At 40.9% G+C, this 20,518-nt stretch overlaps 2 protein-coding genes across 3 annotated transcripts; both read right to left on the reverse strand.

Moving 5' to 3' along the window:
• Window positions 1–458: 458 nt before the first annotated feature.
• dcaf15 (DDB1 and CUL4 associated factor 15) lies at window positions 459–10,759 on the reverse strand. 2 transcript variants are annotated; one of them, XM_075463591.1, is made up of 13 exons: window positions 10,620–10,759; window positions 9,903–10,000; window positions 8,683–8,821; window positions 8,448–8,554; window positions 8,196–8,341; window positions 7,950–8,111; window positions 6,124–6,741; window positions 5,942–6,033; window positions 5,634–5,756; window positions 4,272–4,354; window positions 4,081–4,185; window positions 3,886–4,001; window positions 459–1,198 (listed from the first exon to the last, which is right to left on the reverse strand). In XM_075463591.1, exons 1-13 carry the CDS (start codon window positions 10,713–10,715, stop codon window positions 1,143–1,145), a joined length of 1,941 nt encoding a protein of 646 aa, XP_075319706.1. In that variant the 5' UTR covers window positions 10,716–10,759; the 3' UTR covers window positions 459–1,142. The 2 variants fall into 2 exon arrangements, with proteins under 2 accessions (XP_075319706.1, XP_075319705.1); XM_075463590.1 differs by having other exon boundaries at window positions 9,882–10,000.
• A 163-nt stretch (window positions 10,760–10,922) lies between these two features.
• Window positions 10,923–20,272, reverse strand: khsrp (KH-type splicing regulatory protein). The gene is made up of 18 exons (XM_075463592.1): window positions 20,012–20,272; window positions 18,055–18,154; window positions 17,915–17,968; window positions 17,785–17,821; window positions 17,647–17,705; window positions 17,473–17,544; window positions 17,317–17,374; window positions 15,664–15,811; window positions 15,477–15,575; window positions 15,204–15,329; window positions 14,987–15,089; window positions 14,485–14,609; window positions 14,091–14,387; window positions 13,866–13,981; window positions 13,663–13,751; window positions 13,360–13,566; window positions 12,045–12,241; window positions 10,923–11,778 (listed from the first exon to the last, which is right to left on the reverse strand). The coding sequence occupies exons 1-18, from the start codon at window positions 20,099–20,101 to the stop codon at window positions 11,770–11,772; spliced, it is 1,986 nt and encodes a 661-aa protein (XP_075319707.1). The 5' UTR covers window positions 20,102–20,272; the 3' UTR covers window positions 10,923–11,769.
• Window positions 20,273–20,518: the final 246 nt, after the last annotated feature.

The raw sequence follows: 20,518 nt of genomic DNA on the forward strand, positions 1-20,518 counted from the left end.
CACATTCGACGTGCAGTCTGAACGGACCACTGCAAAATATGTGGAGATTCTAACTGACCAGAATCATTTTCATGCAACACAACAGAACCAAAAAATACCACTGAATCTGTGGCCACCATCATCCGCTGACATCCACCCTGTTAACAACCTGCGGAGCATCCTTAAAAGGAAGTTCTGTGAGGGTGGGCAGCAGTATTCCCCCAAACAGCAGGTCTGGGGGGGAATTCTGGCATCTTTAAAATGAGATACAAGCAGAAACTCTCTTTATTTTCAATAAAATTCCAGATTATTACAGAACTGTTGATGATTTTAAAAAATCATGTTGAGTGTCAAACGTGTTGACTATTTAGTCAAAATGAACAAAAACAGCATTTGCATAATAATCTGAAAGAGTGTCTCGACTCTGTCGGGTCACTCTCTTCTTCAGCCGTCCAGTTCTGAACACTAAAGACTCGAAAAGCGTTTGAACATTTTATTTTAACAAAATATTCCCAGCAGAACAAAGTCTTACTTACATTCCAGTAAACATACAACATGAAGGTTACTATCAGAACAAAAAAAAACAAAAAACAAGAGGCTAAAATGGAGCAGTACCGAGTTTACTCCCTCTCATTTTAAATATCGGAGCCCTATGAATCCACACGGCTGGACTGAAGCTGTCCAGAAAAGAAGGGAAACTTGTTCAAAAGCAGCAGAATGTGTAAAATTTTACACACATTTAACATGCACGTGGTCATCCACACACACAAATAAACACTGGATAAACGTCACACGGGTACAGATGTTGCAGACGCTCACACACCCAATAAAAGAAAGTCTTCATGTATAAAAAAAACCAACATAAAGTAAAAATGAAATCTTTGTTCAGTCCAGCTCTTGGTTTTGGTGGTCATAATATTACAGTACAAAAATCACAACAACTGCAAAAAGCCCAACTATAAAACATCTTTAGTTTTTAATCTGGAGCTTCTTGTTCAATTCTAATTTGACACTTGTTATTATCTAGGTTACGAAACCACATCCTCCGAACGTGTGCTTCGATTAAAAGTCGAGCTCTTCAGCCAAGATGAGGCCATGTTCGTGTGAATGTGTGCGTGTGCTTTTCTCTCTGTTACTTTGACTCAGGTGGACCATCTATTTCTTCATAACACAATCCAGGTGCATCGGTCAGTATCTGCCAGCACTTGCAGAGACGAACCTATGAGTGAGAAGACGAGTATGATTTGAATTCCACTTGTGCAAGCATGTGACCACACTTTTCATTTATTTTGGCAGACAAAACCTATTAAGTCATTTTTAATAAAACTAAGACACTGGTAATCTTTAAAGAGCCATAAATCTAAGTGTTATTTATTATTTGGAACATCAAAAACCTGTAAAAAGTCTCACAAATGAAGCAGTAATGTATCAAAGTACAGTTTTGCTGCGGTATTAACGAGTTACACTAGATGTACAAAACTAGTCCATTTCATGAGCTTATTCAATGCCAGTTTATCCGTGAGCTGGGAGCAAAAACAAAGAAAAACAGCGGCACAGACATGAGCGTGATCCAGACACGAGTCCTTTATGTTTTCTCGGACTTCACGCATCCCTTTTACAGCTTTTGTACTAGTTTCGTACTGGTTAACGTACCGACTGTAGAGGCAGCAGCGTGCGGCTCAGTCGGTCGTTGGAAGTTTAAATAATTTGGAGTGCGTTTCACAAACAGACAAACAAATACATATAAAAACAACCAAGAAGTAGACATTTAACACCAACTGCTAACTCTTCTGTAACTACATCGAACGGAGCAGTCTATGGGTGCTTCTGTCTCCCATCATTCCTCGATGGCCGGGCTGTCTAGTTGTAAACAACCTGGAGATTTCACGGATATTAGCGTTTTTTTTAAAAGGACACAGTGTCAAACACTGCTTAAATGGTACGATAATGCCACTATATGAACAGGAAGCAGACACCCTCTCTAACTTTTAGGCTTAAAACTTTCCTTTTTGATAAAAGCTTATAGTTGGGGATTTTCTGTCCTCTCCAGATGGACGGAGCAGATGGCTGCCCTTCCTGGTTCTGATGGAGGTTTCTTCCTGTTAAAAGGGAGTCGTTTCTCTCCACAGTCGCCTCATGCACGCTCAGGATGAGAAATTGGACCGAAGAGAAGTTTGGGTGCAATCTGTTAGTTTCCTTAGTGAGGACATTTTTTTAATTGGCTTTGTATGTATGAATTGGACTATTTTTTTATTTAATTAACTGGATTTGATTGGATTATCATTACAATGAATTGGCATCTAATAGGCTTGAATTGGACTGGCGCCATATAAATAAAACTGAATTGGATTGTAATATACAAATAAAGCCACAGTGTTTGAGACATCAGTTTGGAACGTGCGTCTCCATCAATAAGCAACGTTTTTACTTTTGTTTTTTGTCTAATTTCTTCTTTACAGTCCTTTGCTTAATAGGTTTGTTCTTAAAGTGCTTTATAAATAAAGTTGGGCAACTGAAAATGTGACATTAGCCCCTCCCACAAACATACACACGACTCAAATTACGATCGCGCTGTTGGAAACTCAGCGCTTCTGTTGCCAGTTTTAGCAACACACACACCCCTCCCCCCTTTTGAAACAGCTACACTCGGTGGGAGACGGCTTCTCGCGCTGCAGTCTCTGCAGGCACGGAGAAGCAGACGTCACGTCCGCTGCGGCAGCTAAATTAACTTCAGGAGCAGATGATTTGGCCCAGTAAATGTGGCATCTGACCTCACTGCAGTCTGTTCAGCGAGTGGAAGAGAGGACTAGGACTAACATTGCAGCTGACATGGACGTGAATGTGAAGGAGAGAGGAAAAGTGACCCTTTTAATTCAATCAGACTGCAGCAATTTCCATATAATAGTGCTGCATTAAACCAAGCAGGACACATGGCCCTTTTGTCACGACATTTCTAAAGATCTAAACCTAAACAAGGTACTGACAACAGGTTTTGGATGCAATTTAAGTTAAAATCATTACTCTTTTACACTAAATCACCAAGAATTTTAAGGGAAAATGTTTAATACAAAATCAACTTAGAAGTGAAAGTTGACCTTAACCATAGAAATTGAAATGTTTGCACTCCCTGCTGCAATGCTTTTATTTTATGTAAAGCACTTTGAATTGTTTGTACATGAAATGTGCTATATAAATAAATTTTATTTCATTTTATTTGATATCCGAGGGTCATAATCCTGAATTCAGTCAGATATACCAGACAACTCTGAAGCCAACCACCTGACACCCTCTCACATTTAAAAACAATGTCACTGAGTTTTCATTCACAGAATAAAGACTTTGCAAAGACCCCCCCATCTTGCATGGTCACTATTTATAAGACCACAACTGGATATTTCTGTGATTATTTCCCATCATGCACCTGGTGGAAAGACTAGTGCTGCAGCAGTTTATTCCCACTTTTTCTTCTTCTCCATTCTGGTAAAACATCACAGAGACATTTGTGCTGTTGCCATAATGCAGTTAGTTGCTCCTCTTTTTCTAAGGTCCAGTTGAACCGTATGTTTTTTTGGCTCATCGCCATGGTTACTCTCAACTACAACCTCCCCCTGCTTCCCGTTTGGAAGTGACAATAGCGCACGTATTGGTTGAAAACGTAGAATGCGTCTCTGAACGACACAGTTTGCATAAAACGAGACTAAAGACCTAAGATGACATCAAACATGTTTGATTTTGTCATAACCCCAAAATGTAAGAGTCTACGTAACCATCTGCCTCTCCCAGCTACCTGACTATCAGCATATTTTGAGACACTCAGCTTGTTTTTAGAGGATTTATAATGTGATAGGTGCTGTCACATTATAAAGCCTGATTAGATCCCAGGTGGATCGGTGTCCGTATTCTCACCTTTGTGCAGTGCTTCGTTGGTCATGCGATTGATGAAGCGGGAGCTGCTCTCAGGAACCAGCCACTTCATCACAGTGTTCACGCAGGACTTCCTGTAAGAACTCCACACACTCCCACTGGATCAAAGAAAACCACTTTTAACACAGAGCTCACCAAGAAACAGAACGTCAGACTGAGATGTGAGGGATGGCTCACCTGGTCTGACCCTTCACCTCCGTGAGGTCACCCACTCCCACAGTGCAACACACACCTGTGTTAAGGTCCCAGCTAACCTGCAGGTTGGAATGGTACGTGTTTGGCCTAAAAAAAAAAAAAATATCAGGAAAAAATTAGGACAGAAAGTGACAAAGAGGTCATCATCCAAAACAAGTGAGGTTAACACATGCCTGCAGTGTTCCTCATCTGAGTTGGAGAACGCCAGTAACAGCAGACCAATGTTGATCATCACGATGTTATTCTCTGGACACACCTGATGGACATAAAATACAACAACATTTACAAGGAGATTTACTAAATGCTCTTGGCTAATATTTAGTGTTAAGAACAAGAAAAACAAGGTGGAAAACATGTACATTTCAGAGTAATACTGTAAAGACACCCCACGTCCTCTGCTGGAGAACTCCAGGTCTACAATCAACTAATAATGGAACTGAAACTGTGATGTTAAAAAATCCGGTTTCTCTGGCTCCTCTTTAGGTTTCAAATGCATTGTGTGACAAGTAGTTTTTACACTAAGAAGAATGGACACACACCGTGAACCAAGGCAAAATCTGGGATGTGGGTTCCCGACTCAATGAAACTTCACCTGCACAATCATTTGCTTTTGGTAAGACCCTAAAATACACCTAGTTTTGTCTATTCTGTGGTTGTTATGATTTGAAAAGTGAAGACATGACCATGTTTAATATCTTTATAACATTACGTATAATGAAAGGCGTATTGTTGCTGATATGAGCTCAATATGATGATCAAATCACATCCCTGACCCCTGGCTAAAATGATGGAATCACAACTCTTGGAGGAAGATGTTCTTCTTTTTAAAGTAAAAGAAATGTAAAAGACCAGCGGATATGGTAGTCATCACCTCAAACAAATTCTATCATTTTTTTCTAAACCAGAATGTTCAGCTACTAAATAAAACATGTTTGTGTTTTGTTTATCCATTCATTCTCTTAATAAGAAAGCTGAATGAATATTCTCCGGTGTGGTGATTCCATCATTTTCCCCAGGGGTCGTAGAAGCCACGCTAGATGGCTGTGGTGCAGTTTGAGTTGCGCTGGAGACACGTGTCACGCAGCTGGTGAGGATGCTGTAATTTGACAACATGGGAGCCTACACAAAATCATGGCGTTCCACACATACAACACACACACCACTCCGCTGCTATGAAGCCAGCCTAAGAGCACATAGAACTCTCTGACTGATATCAGAGTCAGCGCCACTTAGAACAACTTTAAATAAAAAAACAGCATGTTTAAATATCAAAAAACAAAACACAAATACAACCACTAACAAAGCAGATCAAATCATTTCCCATTGTCAGAAGAAGATGCTTAGATCATCAGATGTTTAAGTTTTGCTTTAAACCTGTTTAAAACGACAGTTTAATGTACTACATCCCTCACTGGAGAGACTGATTTGTTCACACATATGAAGAAGGTTGTAAAAACTTCAGTGTTGGGTGTAACGGAGAGTAAGTACAAAGGAAATGCGTGTCGGTGTGTGTGTGTGTGTGTGTGTGCATCCACCTCTAGTATCACAACATCATAGTCACTGAAGGAGCAGAACTGTGGAGCCCAGGCAGCGTCACTCCTGATCACCTCATTGATAAGATACTCAAAATCCAGAGTCAACTGTTCTACACACACACTCTGAAAGAGAAAAAACACAAGGTACAGTTTATGTAACATCTACAAATAAAACCTTATTTATCTGTTTACTGGAACAAGGTATTCAACATTTTAACATTTAGGAAAACTTGAAGGACATTACATTATCTATACAATGTTTCTGAAAATACATACAAAGATACTAAAAATGTACAAAAAACAATTACCTGTCCATTATGAGGTTCGGTGACCAGCTGCAGGTTCTGCCCTTTCAGGTCTGTAACTGTAAACGGTAGCTGGACTTTATCATCCTCATAACCTAGAGGAAGAAATACCAAACAACAGTTTCAGACTTGACCTGTTAGAAACTTTTAGCTTCTGAAAGCTCTGCTCCATTGTCTCCTCTCACCTCCTGTGCCTCCTGAATTCTGCTCTACTGCCCCTGGCTGCTGTAGGCGGTAATGCAGGCGTGAGTAGTTTACATATCCAGGCTCACTGAGGCTGACATCCTCGCACGACGACAGGGTTGAAGTTGATGGAGGTGATGATGAAGAAGAGGCAGGGGACATCTCTTGTTCAGAGCCCTGTGTAATATTGTGGCTCCTAGATGATGATGATGATGAGGCTTGTAAAGAACTAGTCCGTCCATCCTCCGTCCTATGCTCTTTACAATCCTCCGCCTCTGTGGAAGTGTCTACATTAATCCCTTTATCTGCTGCTATATGCACTGCCTCTTTTTCACCACCATCAGCTGTTCTCCTCTCCCCCTGACCCTCATTTTCTTTCCCTCCTACTCCCTGAGCTCGCCTGAAAAGATCGGCAGCAAACTCCCGAGCTCGCATGGCTGCTTGTGAATGGCTAGGAGACGAGGGAACTGGAGCGGGCCTGCAAAGAGGCTGACGATTTTCCGGAGATCCATGAGGTAATGAGGAAGAAGCCAAGGAGGTGGAGGAAAAAGACGTAGAGAGTTGAGTTGAAAGGGCTGCTCTCTTTGTGTAAAGAATCTGGGATGACTGACCCTGCTTCCCTGAAAGTAACAGACAAAAAAAAACCTAAGTGTAATAGTGATATCAACAGAAGCATGATAATATGGACAACATGTGGCATCAGATACAGAGTATTTTCAAATCCTCAATTAGTGAATGCCAAAAGACTCCAATATAAACTAATAGGGATGCATCAGCAGATTAATCAGGCTCAGAACTACGATTTTATTTTACTGTTCAAATAAATGCATCATCTGCACACTGACACAGCCGTGCATGTCTTCCTGACTTTCCCAAACATTTTGGATTTGGCTGTTTTCAGCAAGCTTCTTTTTCTTTTTTGAAACCAAGTCACAAATCAAGTTATTTTTCCAGACAAACATCACTCGTACTAATAACAGGAACGTTTTTCTGCCGCTGCTGTAGGAGTAGCATCAACAGCGTTGTTCTTGTGGGGCTCTAGGACTGTGCACTGTGTGAGACAACACCTAAGGACCGATGTGTCATTTCTGATGACCCTGTATGCAAGTAGAGCCGCTGTCTTTAAATAATGTACGAGGTGATTTTGTCAGATGACACAATGGATGCATAGTCAGGACTTTCTCAGAGCCGAGCAGCTGCAGGTTAACAACTAGTCTTCATAGCCTGCTTTTCAGTCACAGACTTGTTTCACCAGCTGACCACAGCAACAGAAAAGTATGTATGAGAGCAGATTTATAGCGAGTAGGGCTGTTAGCATGATGACCAAGATTAGGAGAGAAGTGAATATATGATGTAAACGGCTGGCACAAAGCAGACTGAAAATATGACCTGATGACGTCACAAATATCCAATAAATATGATACATACTTCTGTATTTTGTGAAATGTTAAAGAAAGATTCTATAATATATAATGTGGTGGATAAAATACTCTAATTTAGTTTTAGTTTTGGAGAAAATGTAAAAAGCCATTCATAGTTAATGTATATATTGTGACCAAACAGTTCACTTTTTAATTAAATTAAAATAATTATTCCAAAAAAACCCAATTTTTTTTTCAAATTTCAGTTTTTAGAGAGGCCAAAGATAATCATGTGTGGACTTCTTCCTCACATGCTCATTAGAAAAACTCTAAATATATAAAAAGAACCACTTATATATGCACAAAATTGGCACCTTTCTTGCACAGTGAATAGGTGATATGTTGGTATTTAATTCATAGTCTCATCACAGAAACGTTCTAATTCTCCATTTGTGTATCTTCTTTACCTGGGCAGAGTGAGATGCCGCAAGCCACCAGAGAATAGCTAGTGTTTAACAGGATGACCTGGTCCTTCTTCAGCTGGAAAGCTGGTTGAAATGTGGGAAATGGATACACCACCTGGTACCTGCTGTTCAGCACATATCCATGTTCCAGACACTCACCACTTCCTGAGGACGCAAAAAGTTGAATATGAATGAGAGAAAAACAAGGCTATCAGAGCAGTTACAAAGTGGATCTGTGTGTGCGTTTACCTGTGCGTATGGTTGTGGCTGAGGGAACAGGACAGCAATAAAAGCAAGGCTTCGGAGGAGGCATGGAAGCTATGGTGATGTATATGTCTCTGTTGTTCTCGTCACTCATCATTAAGTTCATCAGTACAGAGCTTGAACTGCGTGTACTGTGAGGAAAAAAAAAACAAGAAGAAATCACACATTGTTACCAAAATGTTGTAATGACATTATTCAGGGTGAAACTGGATCAGTACCGTGTTTATTATTTCTTACTTGAATCCAAAAATGACAATTTTGGAGTGGTCATTTGGCCACTCGCACACAGTGAGGTACAGATCACTGTAGATTTCCTCTCCTGCAAATAGTCGCACATGATGGACCTAAAGAAAAGACGACAGCATGAGAAAAAGGATGAAATATCTATAAACAAGCTGTCCAATATAAATACATGCAAGAACATACATTTTAGCAATAAAATCAAGTGTCAAGCTCATTTCCTTTCATTTACCTGTTTGAGTCTGCTGTGCAGATTGAATTCCCACCAATAAAGGTGATAAGTATAAAAAGAGAAATCATCATCTTCTCCACAGTCACTAGTGTAAGACAGAACGTAGCGGCCACATTTGGTGAAGCCCAAAAAGATATGTCTGGAACCAAAAAGGTGAAGTACAGCTGTAACAAATGACTCAGCTAAAACAGTAATGCACATCATGAATCATAGTTTCAATAATTGTAATAGTCACAATTAGGTAGCAAGAAAAAATGTACAGATGATTTTCTATTAAGGGCTTAAAGACACACAAAGAGGTATTCTGACAAACTGAGTTTTTCCTCTCCTTGGTCCCACCCCCACCCACCCGAAAATCACATTCACACAGCACCATTCATAGAGAAATGCTAAATTAAACCAGAATCATACAAATTACACGACAGCTAACTGTGCCCAGAGCTGAGTGGTAAATAATTGCCCCATTATCATCCAAAAACACTTGTCTTGGCAATGAAAAGAAGTTAACCGTCATATGAGACCTCCACTTGCTCATTAAAAAGTTCTGTGTGAAGCAACTTTTCTGACAGCACACACAGGTGATTGATCTCATTACAGTTGTCTTCCTCTAATTGTGCAGGCGAAACAGCTGACTTAAAGGCAACTTTAACCAGCGTTGCCGACGGCTAGTTCTGTTTGTAACAGCGGCCTCCGTGGCAAATTTTGATACGTCCATTCTTCAAAACAGTCAGAGAGTAACCATGTCTTTCTGTAGACATGTAAAAAGCCCGGCCGACAAGGTTATCACAGGCAAATCTTGCTTGTGTCTCCTACTGCCATGCCAACAAAGGGGAAATTGGCACAAACTGATATAAAACTAAGGAGAAACAATCTGAGGCATAAACTCAAGAAAACCCTGCAGCCCCATCAACATGACAACAATGCCAGCAGTTTGATAATCTTCAACCTAGAAATAGGCTGAGAACGGCGTTAAAATGAAGACCATCGGCAGGAAACACAGAATAATGTGAGTTTGTCAGAGTACCCATGATCACGTGTGCAGGGCCAAAGTGTCATCATTGCTTTCAGTTTGATTCAGTGATGTGTGAGAGTCTAATATGCATGTTGATAAAGCACAACATGTTCTGCACAGTTCTGAATCACACAGCAAAGAGCCCATTCTTCTTCAAATACAGACAATGTGCTTAGTCAAAACAAACCTATCGAGTAAACACACAGACCCTGCTCTCAGGAACTCCTCGCTGACGATGTTCTTTAAAGGGACACACACTCGAGGTGGTAGCTTCCTGAACAGGCGCTGGGAAAACTGTCCTGACAGCTGCAGAACAGACGAGAGAAAGGAGACAGTTGTACCTAAATAACATGAAACGCAGTGCAACCAGAAGTACAGATACATGTTAGCAGTAGCAACTGAGTGTCCCTTTCAGAGATGACCAGCAGCTATATCCAAGTATCTATTAGCATTGAGCAGATACAGTAGGTTCAATTAAATGTGAGACGGCCAATAATAAATATGAATATCAAGGATGCGCGTGCGAGATGACTACAGCAACAAAGCTAACGCTGACTAGTAACACATAATATTTCAAAGCTCGACTAAAATAATAACAAAAAAACAGACGTTTATATTTGTGATTAGCACATAAAGATAGCAGTTTCTTTAAACAGACTGAGTCTGTTGACAAGCAAAACTGATAGACTACCGAGATACATCGTCAAAATGCGGTAAAACGGTATTGTTTTCATGGTTTGTAGCATTAGCTAATTAGCCACCTGGCAGTCGTTATCGAGTTATCGGTTACTTTGTTAGCTGTGTAGCTAGGTAGCGGCTAGCTAGCCTGAGAAGCTCCTGAAAACAAGGAGGCCTCCACACAAAGTGTCACTTTCTGGATATGTTATCTCTTTTTGAGATCCCATTTTTGTGGATTAATACCCACCCTCCCACGCATGAGAAGCTTCACGACATGGTCTTTGTGTTTTCTGTGGTTTTTCTGTTTGCCATCGTCCTTTTCAGATTTCGAGCTGGGCGCCATCTCCCTCTGAACCGTTCTTCCCTGTTGGAGTTGGGCCCGTCGCGATTGGTTCTCAGGCTGCGCGAGAATGCCCTCATTGGCTGGCGGACACGTATGTCAAAACCACAGCAAAAGTGACACCCCTCGGGAAGCGCTCATTTAGAGGTGCATCTGCTTCATTTATATAAATTATCCCAACACAATGCAACTGCTAAAGACACAACACACTGATATTATGAATTTTTTTTATTGAAGTCTTTAAAAACAAACTGTAAAAAATAACCTTAAAAAAAAAAAAGGAGTACATTGAACTAAATAGAAAAAAAAAAATGATACAGAAATTTAGGAGGGCGTCAAGCACACAAACACATACATGAACACACTACCGACCTACATTAAGATGGACAGTTAGTGCCCAATTACAGCCAACTTGCACACATTTTTTTTCTGTTCAATAGCATACACACACCAAGACCCCCTTTGGAAAAAAATAATTACAAATAAAATTAAGAAATCACAACAGCAGGGAGAAATACACCTGCAAACTAAACACTGAAGTTCCTAAAGTACCCAAAAAAAAAAAAAAAAAAAAAAAAAAAAAGACCTTTGCAATTATCTCTCATACAAATGTAATTTCTGAATATATTCAAAATACTGCTAGACCAGTTTCTCCCCCAAAAAACTGAAGGGGAAGACTAAATGTAATTCGGTTTTGAGATGCTGTTGTGCTAGTTTGCAAGCAAGATGATCAATTCACATTTTTCTCCCCAAAAACAAAACAAAGACACAACTTAAAAGCAATTACATAAATTACAAGGTGTGGTTGGGTGAGGTAAAAGGGCAAACTGAGTAGCAACCAGCGTAGTTATTTAGTGCTTTGTTCAATGCATCAAGGCGTTCCCTTTTCTTTCTTCAATTGTGACATTAAAAAACAAACACGAGGGTCGGAATAGAAAATGTCTCAGTGGATTAGTTAATCGTGGTCTTGTCATTTTAAAGCCCAAAGGGGGAAAAAGGAAAAAAAAAAAAAGATCCAGAGATCCATTACATCCATCCAACAGATCATGGGATTTCTTTACTGGGGCTGAAAAGAGAGATCACAGGCACAATGTGATTGGTCAGTTTGTGTTAGTGAAAAATTCCTGTATTATTCATTCTTACATGTTTCAGGCAGAATGTATGTACTTAATATTGTTTCCAACTCCATAAGCTTCTTGTTTCTTCACTACTAGGATGGTTATGTCAACTACACCAATGTTAAAGAGGGTATCAAATATTTTGGCAAGTACTTAAGCTTTCATCATCTACTAAGTACAAGATCAATTCAAAGTCAGTTGATGTATGTGGTACCTGTTGTCCTGGCTGTGGAGCGGCCGCCTGTCCAGGAGCCTGCCCTCCCTGTCCATAGTAGGCAGCCTGCTGTCTGTAGTACTCAGCCCAGGCTGCACTGTAGTCCTGCTGTCCTCCAGCTGCAGCTCCACCTGCTGCAGCTGTTGTGGTGGCTGCTGCTGTGCCTGGAGCAGCTGCTGCTCCTCCAGCTGGTTGGGCTGGAGATAAACATCAAACATCGAATTAAATAGTACTAAATTTATCCCAAAAGGAAAATAAATAGTTCCAGCCTAAATGAAAATACATTAGCAACATAGGAAAAGAAAATTAATAAGGAGGCAGGTATGCTGTGCTCATCTGTGATCAGATCATGGGGACAAGAGTCTAGCTAAATCTCCCCAGCCACTTTCTCCAGCTCATCCGGTGAGACGCAACAGCTTTCCAAAGCCAACATAGAGATATAACTTCTCCAGCAAGGCCCTGAGGCCGCCTCCCTGAAGGACTTGTCCAAAACTGGAGACACCCTGACCCATGAGCCCTGCCACCCTTCAAAGTAAATAATTTTCACTGCTTGTATTTGCAATATTCTTTTGATCACTACCCACAACTCATGACAATTGGCGTGGGTTGGAACATAGATCGACTAGTAAATCGCCCTCAAGACGAGGAAATTAAATAAAGTGGAGTCCACTGTGTCAGTCTTAGTGTTACATTTCCAGCCTAAGCTGTTGCCCAGGTGAACACTCAGCTATCTGCAGTCCTCCACCACTTCCAACTCTTCTCCCAGGAAGGAAACAGCGTTTGGTTTATTCCTTGTCCTCCTAAAATCCACAACAATCTCCTTTTTATTGGACGACCTGCTTGTTCTACTCATCCTCTTGTCCATCACTGATACCTCCCACAATTATAGTCATCTGAGTATTTTTGGAGATGACAGAACTTTACGTTTTACTTGGAGTTTGAGGTGTAAATTCCCGTGTTGTTGCAGACTTCTCACATTGAAAATAATCCTTCAGTTGCACCAATTGTGCTCTCTTAGTAATCCAGGCCATTATGGAGGATTTACTAGAGCTTCTCACATTTTTGAAGGGGGTGAGGTCAGTGTGGATGGAAGTAAGGGAGGAGAATCTCATGCATCCTCTTGAGCTGGATCAACTGAATAACAGAACACAGCTCACTGGCTCTGTGAAGGCTTCAATCACTCGGATTTCTCTTCTCCTTCAACCCTATAATATTTTTGTCAAAATGTCAACCGTTTGTAATTCAAAGCTCAGTCACATACAGACTGACTGTGTGTGTGTGTGTGTGTGTGTGTGTGTCATTAGATCCAACTTACTCATGCCCATCTTCTTATAGTATTCCTCCCAGGCCTTAGTATAGTCTGGCTGACCCCCAGTAGTCTGTGCTGGTTGGCCCTGGTCACCTGGTGCCGCTGCAGCAGGGGCACCTGGAGTCTGGGGCCCCATGTTGCCCCCTGGCTGCTGGCCATAGTATTGCGCATAGTAGGCTGCCCATGCTGCATTCGGGTCTGCTGCTGCCTTATCTAGAGAAAGAAGCGTAAAAACGGGTAGGAAAATTAATCAGGTATTGAACCAGAATAGAAAAGAATGAAAAGAATTGTATGACTCGAGTCACTTACTGGGGTCATGTGGATTTGGGGCTTGCCACTGCTGGTAGTTACTCCCCCAACCCTGAGGACAGTACTGGGGACCACCAGGTGCAGCTCCACTGCAAAGAGAAACGGGAGAGTTTAAATGTACAGTCTGCTCTCATATATATATATATATATATATATATATATAAATAAAAAGGTTTGAGATTGCTCCATGTTGCTTTACTTACTGGGGAGCTCCCCCAGGAGGCCCTGCATTATAAGGAGCAGGATTATAGGGACCCATGGGACCACCTGGGCCTCCTTGGCCTGGACCAGGACCACCACCCACTGGACACAATGGACCCTGAGAAAAACAGAAAGAAATCATCCACACTAAGAAACTGGCAAGTGAAATAAACTGGATTTCCTTTTTGTCTATTACGTTTCTCTCTCTTTAGGTCACTTGAAAATACCTCAATCTTCTCCTCTATGAGCTGTTTTGCGTGGTCAATCTGATCTGGGGATCCTCTGATGGTGAACAGTTTGAAGTTTGGGTCACCGTTTGGCGGCGGCTGACGGGATATCTCCACAAACGCACCGGTTTGTTGGTTGATGGCCTTGACATTCTCCCCTCCTCTGCCAATGACGAGCCCACATTTGTGAGCGGGAATGGAGAAGGTCACCTCTCCTCCCGGAGGACCCCAGTTGCCCTGGCCTCTACCCCAGCCTCGACCGCCAGGCGGCATCCCTGCACCAGGACCTGGAGGGCCCTGCAAAAAAAATGCCACATAACCAGATGGTTTCGCACTCTCTTTGGTGATCAGTGTCAGAACTTAAAGGAAATCAAACACCTGTCTCTCCACTTACCCCTTGCCCACCCTCCTCTCGGGCTCGAATGCTCTGTAGTAGGTCAGTGATGATTGAAGCAGCATGTTGACACTGGTCTGGCGGACCCATAATATGGGCAATCTTATCAGGACCCGTGCCATCATCTACAATACGTTACAAATGTACGGTTAGATTTATTGATCAAGTGTGTATACAGAGTCTGAAATGGAAAGAATTAACTTCAAAAAGAGAAACGTTTTCCTTCAAACAGCACACACTATTCTAGTAAAACTCCCCTGATGTCTCAGTGTTGAGCAACCACCCATCTTTGTTGTACTTACTAAATAAATAATAGAAACTGATTTGTTTGCACAATAAGCATCTTTTGAAGGGTTTAGCCTTAAGATTTATCTGTAAAACTGTTTAAAACATTAAAAAATAAACCAAACTTAACAGAATATGAAGAAATAAACACTACTGTAACACCACTTTGGTCTTAAAGATGAAAAACTGTAACATTTGGTCAGTGTGTAAAGTTTACCAGGTTTAAACTGTATCTTCACTCCAGCATCACTCTGGATCTTCTTTATCATCTCCCCACTTCGACCAATAACAACTCCCACAGACTGTCGGGGCACGGGTATCTGAAGAATTACAAAAGACTTGATGACTACAAAAGCTATTAAGTCTCATTACTTAAAATTCTAAGCATGATCAGCCATAACTGTGCTTCTCATGCTTTTACAGACATAACTTACTTCAATACCGCCACCGCCACCTCCACCGCCACCGCCACCTCCCATCCTTGATCCATATTCATTTCTGTCTCCAAAGCCAGCATGATCCCTTTCTCGCAGGATCTCATTAACCATCTCCTTTGCTTGCTGCAAAAGTAACACAAAGAGGTGATAAGGAAGCAAATAAATATATATATATATATATATAAATTTTTTAAATTTAAAAAAATAAAATAAAAATAAAAAAATGGCACAACATATTTGAAGTCGAACTTCTCCGGGCCCAAACAGTACCTGCACTTTGTAAGGGTCCCCAATAATGCGGAGGGGTTTATCTATGTTGGGTGGCTGGGATCCATCTTGAATAAGAATCATTTTAACTCCAGCTCGCTCCTGGAAATTTGCAGGAGAGATATGCTGAGATATGTTTTTAAACACACAGGCTTAGGAGAGCTTCATCACAGTTCACCAAGAGTCTCACCTGTAGCTGTTTGATTGTTTCCCCTCCTTTGCCGATGATGAGGCCAGCCTTGCCTGCAGGGATGATCATCTCTTGCATAGAACCAGACTGGCCGTTGCTCGACTCGTGACCCCTGGACACAATGTCATCTATAAGGTCCTTGGCTCTCCTGAAGAGAAATTTAAATGACAGAAAGATTAAATGACTAAAGAGCACAGAGCTACATTGGCATTAAAGCATTTTAAGATAGTTTGAGTTGTTAAGAGGCTGTGACTTTAAACCACAGACAACATGCACATCATATTGGACTGCTGCAGGAAAAGAAGGAAAACCAACAAAAACATAAATAATACACGTTTTCTCCAAACTTCAACATCAAATATTGAGACACATTGTAAAGAAAATAAACAAAAACTGGTGGATTGAGTTCAAAGAAAGTACATTTATTCATCTTATCATTTGACTTGGTTCCAACTCCAAATTCATCACAATCACACTGTAATACAATCCAACCGTCATATTTTCACTACTGTGACACTATTGCAGAGTTATCTAAACCAAGACTAAATACAGACTGCACCCTTTCCCACAGAGAGGAAAAAGCCAGACGTTAGTGCCTAAGTAATTTCTGTCCACAGGGGAAAGAGACCTGCTTCAAAAGCACAGAGATGCACCTTAATCTGCGACAACAGTTAAGGCTGATTTATGGTCGCCTATGGAGACCCTCCCGGACACGCTCTCTGTCGCTTGCTTGCGTCAGCCAAAATTCCCATCTATCCGCCGAGGCGACGGAGACCACAAGGGTTGTGATTGGTCGGCTAAACAACATCATTTCTGGAATCACTTTTCCGGTTTAGCTCCTTCCTCTCACAACAACAAAAACACCGCCATTTTTGAAGGAGTTTACTGTGTGCCGGTCAACATTTGGTCAAAATTATTTGCATTTCAATATCAATAAGCTCCAACTCCAACAACAGACTTTCTCTCTCGGTCGCCATCGTTCACTGTGAGGAGCGGAACGGAGCCGGAAGGTAAACAATCAATCAACGACTTTAAGGATAGACGTCGCGAGATTAGGTCGTTTAACGTAGCGACGCCTACTGATCGGGAGGTGAATTGCCTTTCGTATCCGACATCCCGACGGAGAACTTCGAAAGGACGGAGAGCTTCTCCGTGACTACGGAGACGGATAGCGACGGAGAAGCATACTGAGGCCTTTACTCTTACAAAGTGACTGCTGCTACATCCCACATCTACTAACCAACCAACAGGTTTGCAGTGTGAGCAACGTGAACACTGGACGAGGAATTGCAGATATAAAAGGTAATATCACAACACAATAAGCATAAACACATATGATGTTGTACCCAAGCTTATTGAGTCCACTGTGATGTTGACTAAACTTCAGCCCGCAGGCACCTTTAGATGCCAAAGTCATCTTAACAGAGCAAACCTCTGAGGTAGAAAATAAACAGTAAATGAAGATGTTTTTTTATGTAAGCTAAAACTACACTTTATTACTACATTATAAGTAGGCTGATTAGCTCAGTCATAAATCTCTGGCTGCTGCCTTTATCAGCGACATAAGCACCCCAGAAACTCAACTTTCTTTATCGGTTGCTTTGGAAAGTGAGAATACAGTTATGTTACAAATGAATGTAAAGAGCAACTTACTGTATGGCATCTGGCGACCCCGTCAGAGAAATACCTCTATCTGAAAGACCGGCACTGTCTGTGAATTATTAAGATTATACTTATCAACTACGAGCAGCAAGAAAAAAAAAAACAATATATTCCATCTATTTGGAATAAAAGAAAATTTGGGCTCACCGTGTGCAATCTGGACCTTGCAGCCAGAGTCATGTTGGATTTTGTTGATCTGTTCACCGCCTCTGCCGATGACTTCAGCAACAACAATAAAAGAATAAGTGAATTTTAGTGTTAAAACGTACGAAACACAGGGATTATCTGTGCGTTTTAAGAGAGGTATGCTCATATACTCACTGAGACCGACCATGGCATCAGGCACCCTGTAGTCTTCTGTCATGGTGGAGGGCCTGACACTGCAGAGACATGGTTTACAAATGATGATTTCCAAAATTACCCCTTTCATAACCGTATGAATTAAGAGTTCCACCATACCTTTGTTGGGACAGAGCAGCTAGCTGAGCTTCAATAGCTGTTAAACAAGAGAAAAAAAATATTAGAAAAAAGGCGGGAAAACGAGCTGAGAAAATGCTTTTAATGTAATCAAAGTTTGTATTTAACGTACACATTGCTGAATCTCTTTCAGTCTGTGATGCTACTTTCTTGGCATCGGGCTCATCTGGAAATAAAAGAAAAACGAAAAGCATTACGAACATAATGGAAACACAAATGCAGACAAAGTGCCCGTCTGTCACGACTTCTAACCTGCTTCTTCCAGGGATCGTTTCTGCGCTGTGAATGGATAACTTTCAGCTCCGTTGTTTGTCACTGGGGGCACACCGTCTCCTCCGATTTTAGCTGCAATCTAGAAAACGGTGAACCCTCAATTAAACCAGACACGTCCGCAAAGGAGTGAAAAATGGTTTAGGAAAGAATATTTTAACATTCTTTCACCAACGGCTTTGCAACGAGCCATGAAGATCGGTTTAATCTGGGGGAGAGCTAACAGGAACGCGGCTTTGATCAGCCCACAGGCTGACAAACTGTCTGCACCGTTTTGAAAGACACCTGATTTGTGTCCGGACATCGCCATCTCATCTGCATGGGTTGCTGTGGTAACAACACTCGCATCAGTAACTATGAAGATATGAAGATGACATAGCTTTCTCGTAGTGAGTTCCTTTCAACTCTAGCTGCATAGAGAACTTTCTCCCAAAAGTACGAAAAGAAAGTCGATTCTGGTTCTTGTTTTCCATTAGAAATGACTCGAGCATCTCAGTGACAGCCACGATAACAGCTGATCCATTTTTCTATAAGCTAAGGAATAGAGGTATTTCGGCACAGAAGTAGAAGTACACGATGAGCTTTTTGTGGAATATTTTTTTAAATGACCCACATTAATACCGTTTATGGCAAATGTGGTCGGGTTCTTGTCGTTTTCAACCATCTTCCCTTAACCTTGTGTTCTTTTCAAACAAGGTCAAGTAAAGTATTTAGCAGAAGACAGGAAGTTGTTCCCCCCCCCCACCATCTGATAATGTACACGACATTTTCCATGTTGTCTTCAGCCAGTTGCAGCACTCATTCACCTAAATGCTGCAATTGCTTTGGGTGCATAATTCATGTATGTGTTTGAAACTGACCAAAAAAACCCACTGAAATCTGATTTCAGATGTAAGTGTCACAACTTGAACGTGTGGTTTGGATTGGCTAACTTTGACTTTATGTCTTCTTAATATTTCATCATTTCTAAATTATGCTTTTATCACAATAAGCATGATGGAAATTGTAGAAATGAAACAATTGTCTGAGTACAGCACTCATTTCTAACCAGAATAAGAAAGACTACTATCTGTAAAAAAAAAAAAATAATAATAATAATAATAATAACACAGCAACAGCATACTAATTTAAAACAAATTTGATAATTATGACTTATTCAAGAAGCAAAAAATATTAATATTATCCAGTCATGTAAATGTTCAGAGATCTGAAGTTTTAATGAAAAGTAGCTTCATCACGTTTGAATAATTTCTAGATTCAGTTTAAATAAAATAAACAGATAAAAATATCAATTTGATATCTTCGGTATGGGAGCTCTTCCGTAAGAAAAAAAAAATGCAAATTTACGTTTTTTTCTAATCAATTATAGGCTAAATAGAAATAATCGAGAAAGTCGAAATCTGAAATAAATCATTGGGGAGATGCAAGGCTAAGCTAGCAACAATAAATAGATAAACCGTTTTCAGTCTGTAGGTAAATCACTATCATTGTTTTTGCAAAATTGTGTTTTTCATAAGCTCTAGAATTAATTTACTTCACCGTCTACAGCAATATTAACCGTTTAACCGTCTCGTAAATTTAGCTTCACATTTGGGGATAATAGATCTTCGTGATCAGCGAAATATTAACTACTGTTACCGGTTAACCCAGCTAACTTAGCTTATTTACACTTGATATAACTAAAAGGTCAAGTTTCTAACATATCGTTGTATTAAAGAGAACGACTCTTACACTAACGTTGGTGCTCAATCCCCTCATAAAATCTTTATTAAATCCGTCAACACGAGCTGCGTGTGGCTCAGATGAATGCCAAAGCTAGCTGCTAGCTAGCCCGTTCACTTAAGCTAACGTCAATGAGGCTAGCTAGCTAGCTAGCCGTGTTTCCATAAGCTAACTAGCTCACCGGCTGCCGTCTCTTGTGGTCGGGCTGTTGGGTTACCTGTCTGGCTCGCTGTACAGCATCCGCAAAAGCGTCTTTTTTCACCCCAGCACCGACTCCGTTTGACTGCATACCGCCGTAATCAGACATGCTGCTCTGAAGGGGCGAATCGACACACAGGGGGGGCAGGCTGAATAGCTTTGTCCGGGTCGAGTTGCGCAGAAGCGGGAAGGTTAACGGGAGCGGACCAGGGACACAAATGTGAGCGATAGCCAGCACGCCGGCAACTTCCCGTGCTTAAAATAACCAATCAGTGCTTCTTCAACCCCGGGTTTTCTTACTCATCTTCTTCTTTACCATCTTTATTGTTATTGTCCGCCGTTTCAACACAAAATATCGCCTCCTTGTGGCTAAAACACGGATCAAATGGTTGGAAAAAAGGCCTAAAAATAAATCAGTTTTAAATCGCTTGCGTGAAGCTATTTATTATCCAAAACCTCATTTTACAAAGGAACTAATTCATTTTGAACATTTTAAATTTTATGTTTGAACTCCACAATAATGTGG

The sequence above is a fragment of the Odontesthes bonariensis genome, chromosome 4 (assembly GCF_027942865.1).
Source record: "Odontesthes bonariensis isolate fOdoBon6 chromosome 4, fOdoBon6.hap1, whole genome shotgun sequence".
Taxonomy (NCBI): Eukaryota; Metazoa; Chordata; class Actinopteri; order Atheriniformes; family Atherinopsidae; genus Odontesthes; species Odontesthes bonariensis.

Bases quoted from the DNA above. Each gene is read 5' to 3' on its own strand.
- dcaf15 (XM_075463590.1), bottom strand. From the start codon at position 10,715: ATGGCGCCCAGCTCGAAATCTGAAAAGGACGATGGCAAACAGAAAAAC. The intron at 8,112-8,195 runs GTAAACGCACAC...TTGCGTCCTCAG, and splicing joins AGCCACAACCATACGCACAG to GAAGTGGTGAGTGTCTGGAA. The intron at 4,186-4,271 runs GCATGTGTTAAC...TTTTTTTTTTAG, and splicing joins TCAGATGAGGAACACTGCAG to GCCAAACACGTACCATTCCA.
- khsrp (XM_075463592.1), bottom strand. From the start codon at position 20,101: ATGTCTGATTACGGCGGTATGCAGTCAAACGGAGTCGGTGCTGGGGTG. The intron at 17,545-17,646 runs GTGAGTATATGA...TTGTTGCTGAAG, and splicing joins TGATGCCATGGTCGGTCTCA to TCATCGGCAGAGGCGGTGAA. The intron at 15,090-15,203 runs GTAAGTTATGTC...GTAATTCTTCAG, and splicing joins GTGGCGGTGGCGGTATTGAA to ATACCCGTGCCCCGACAGTC.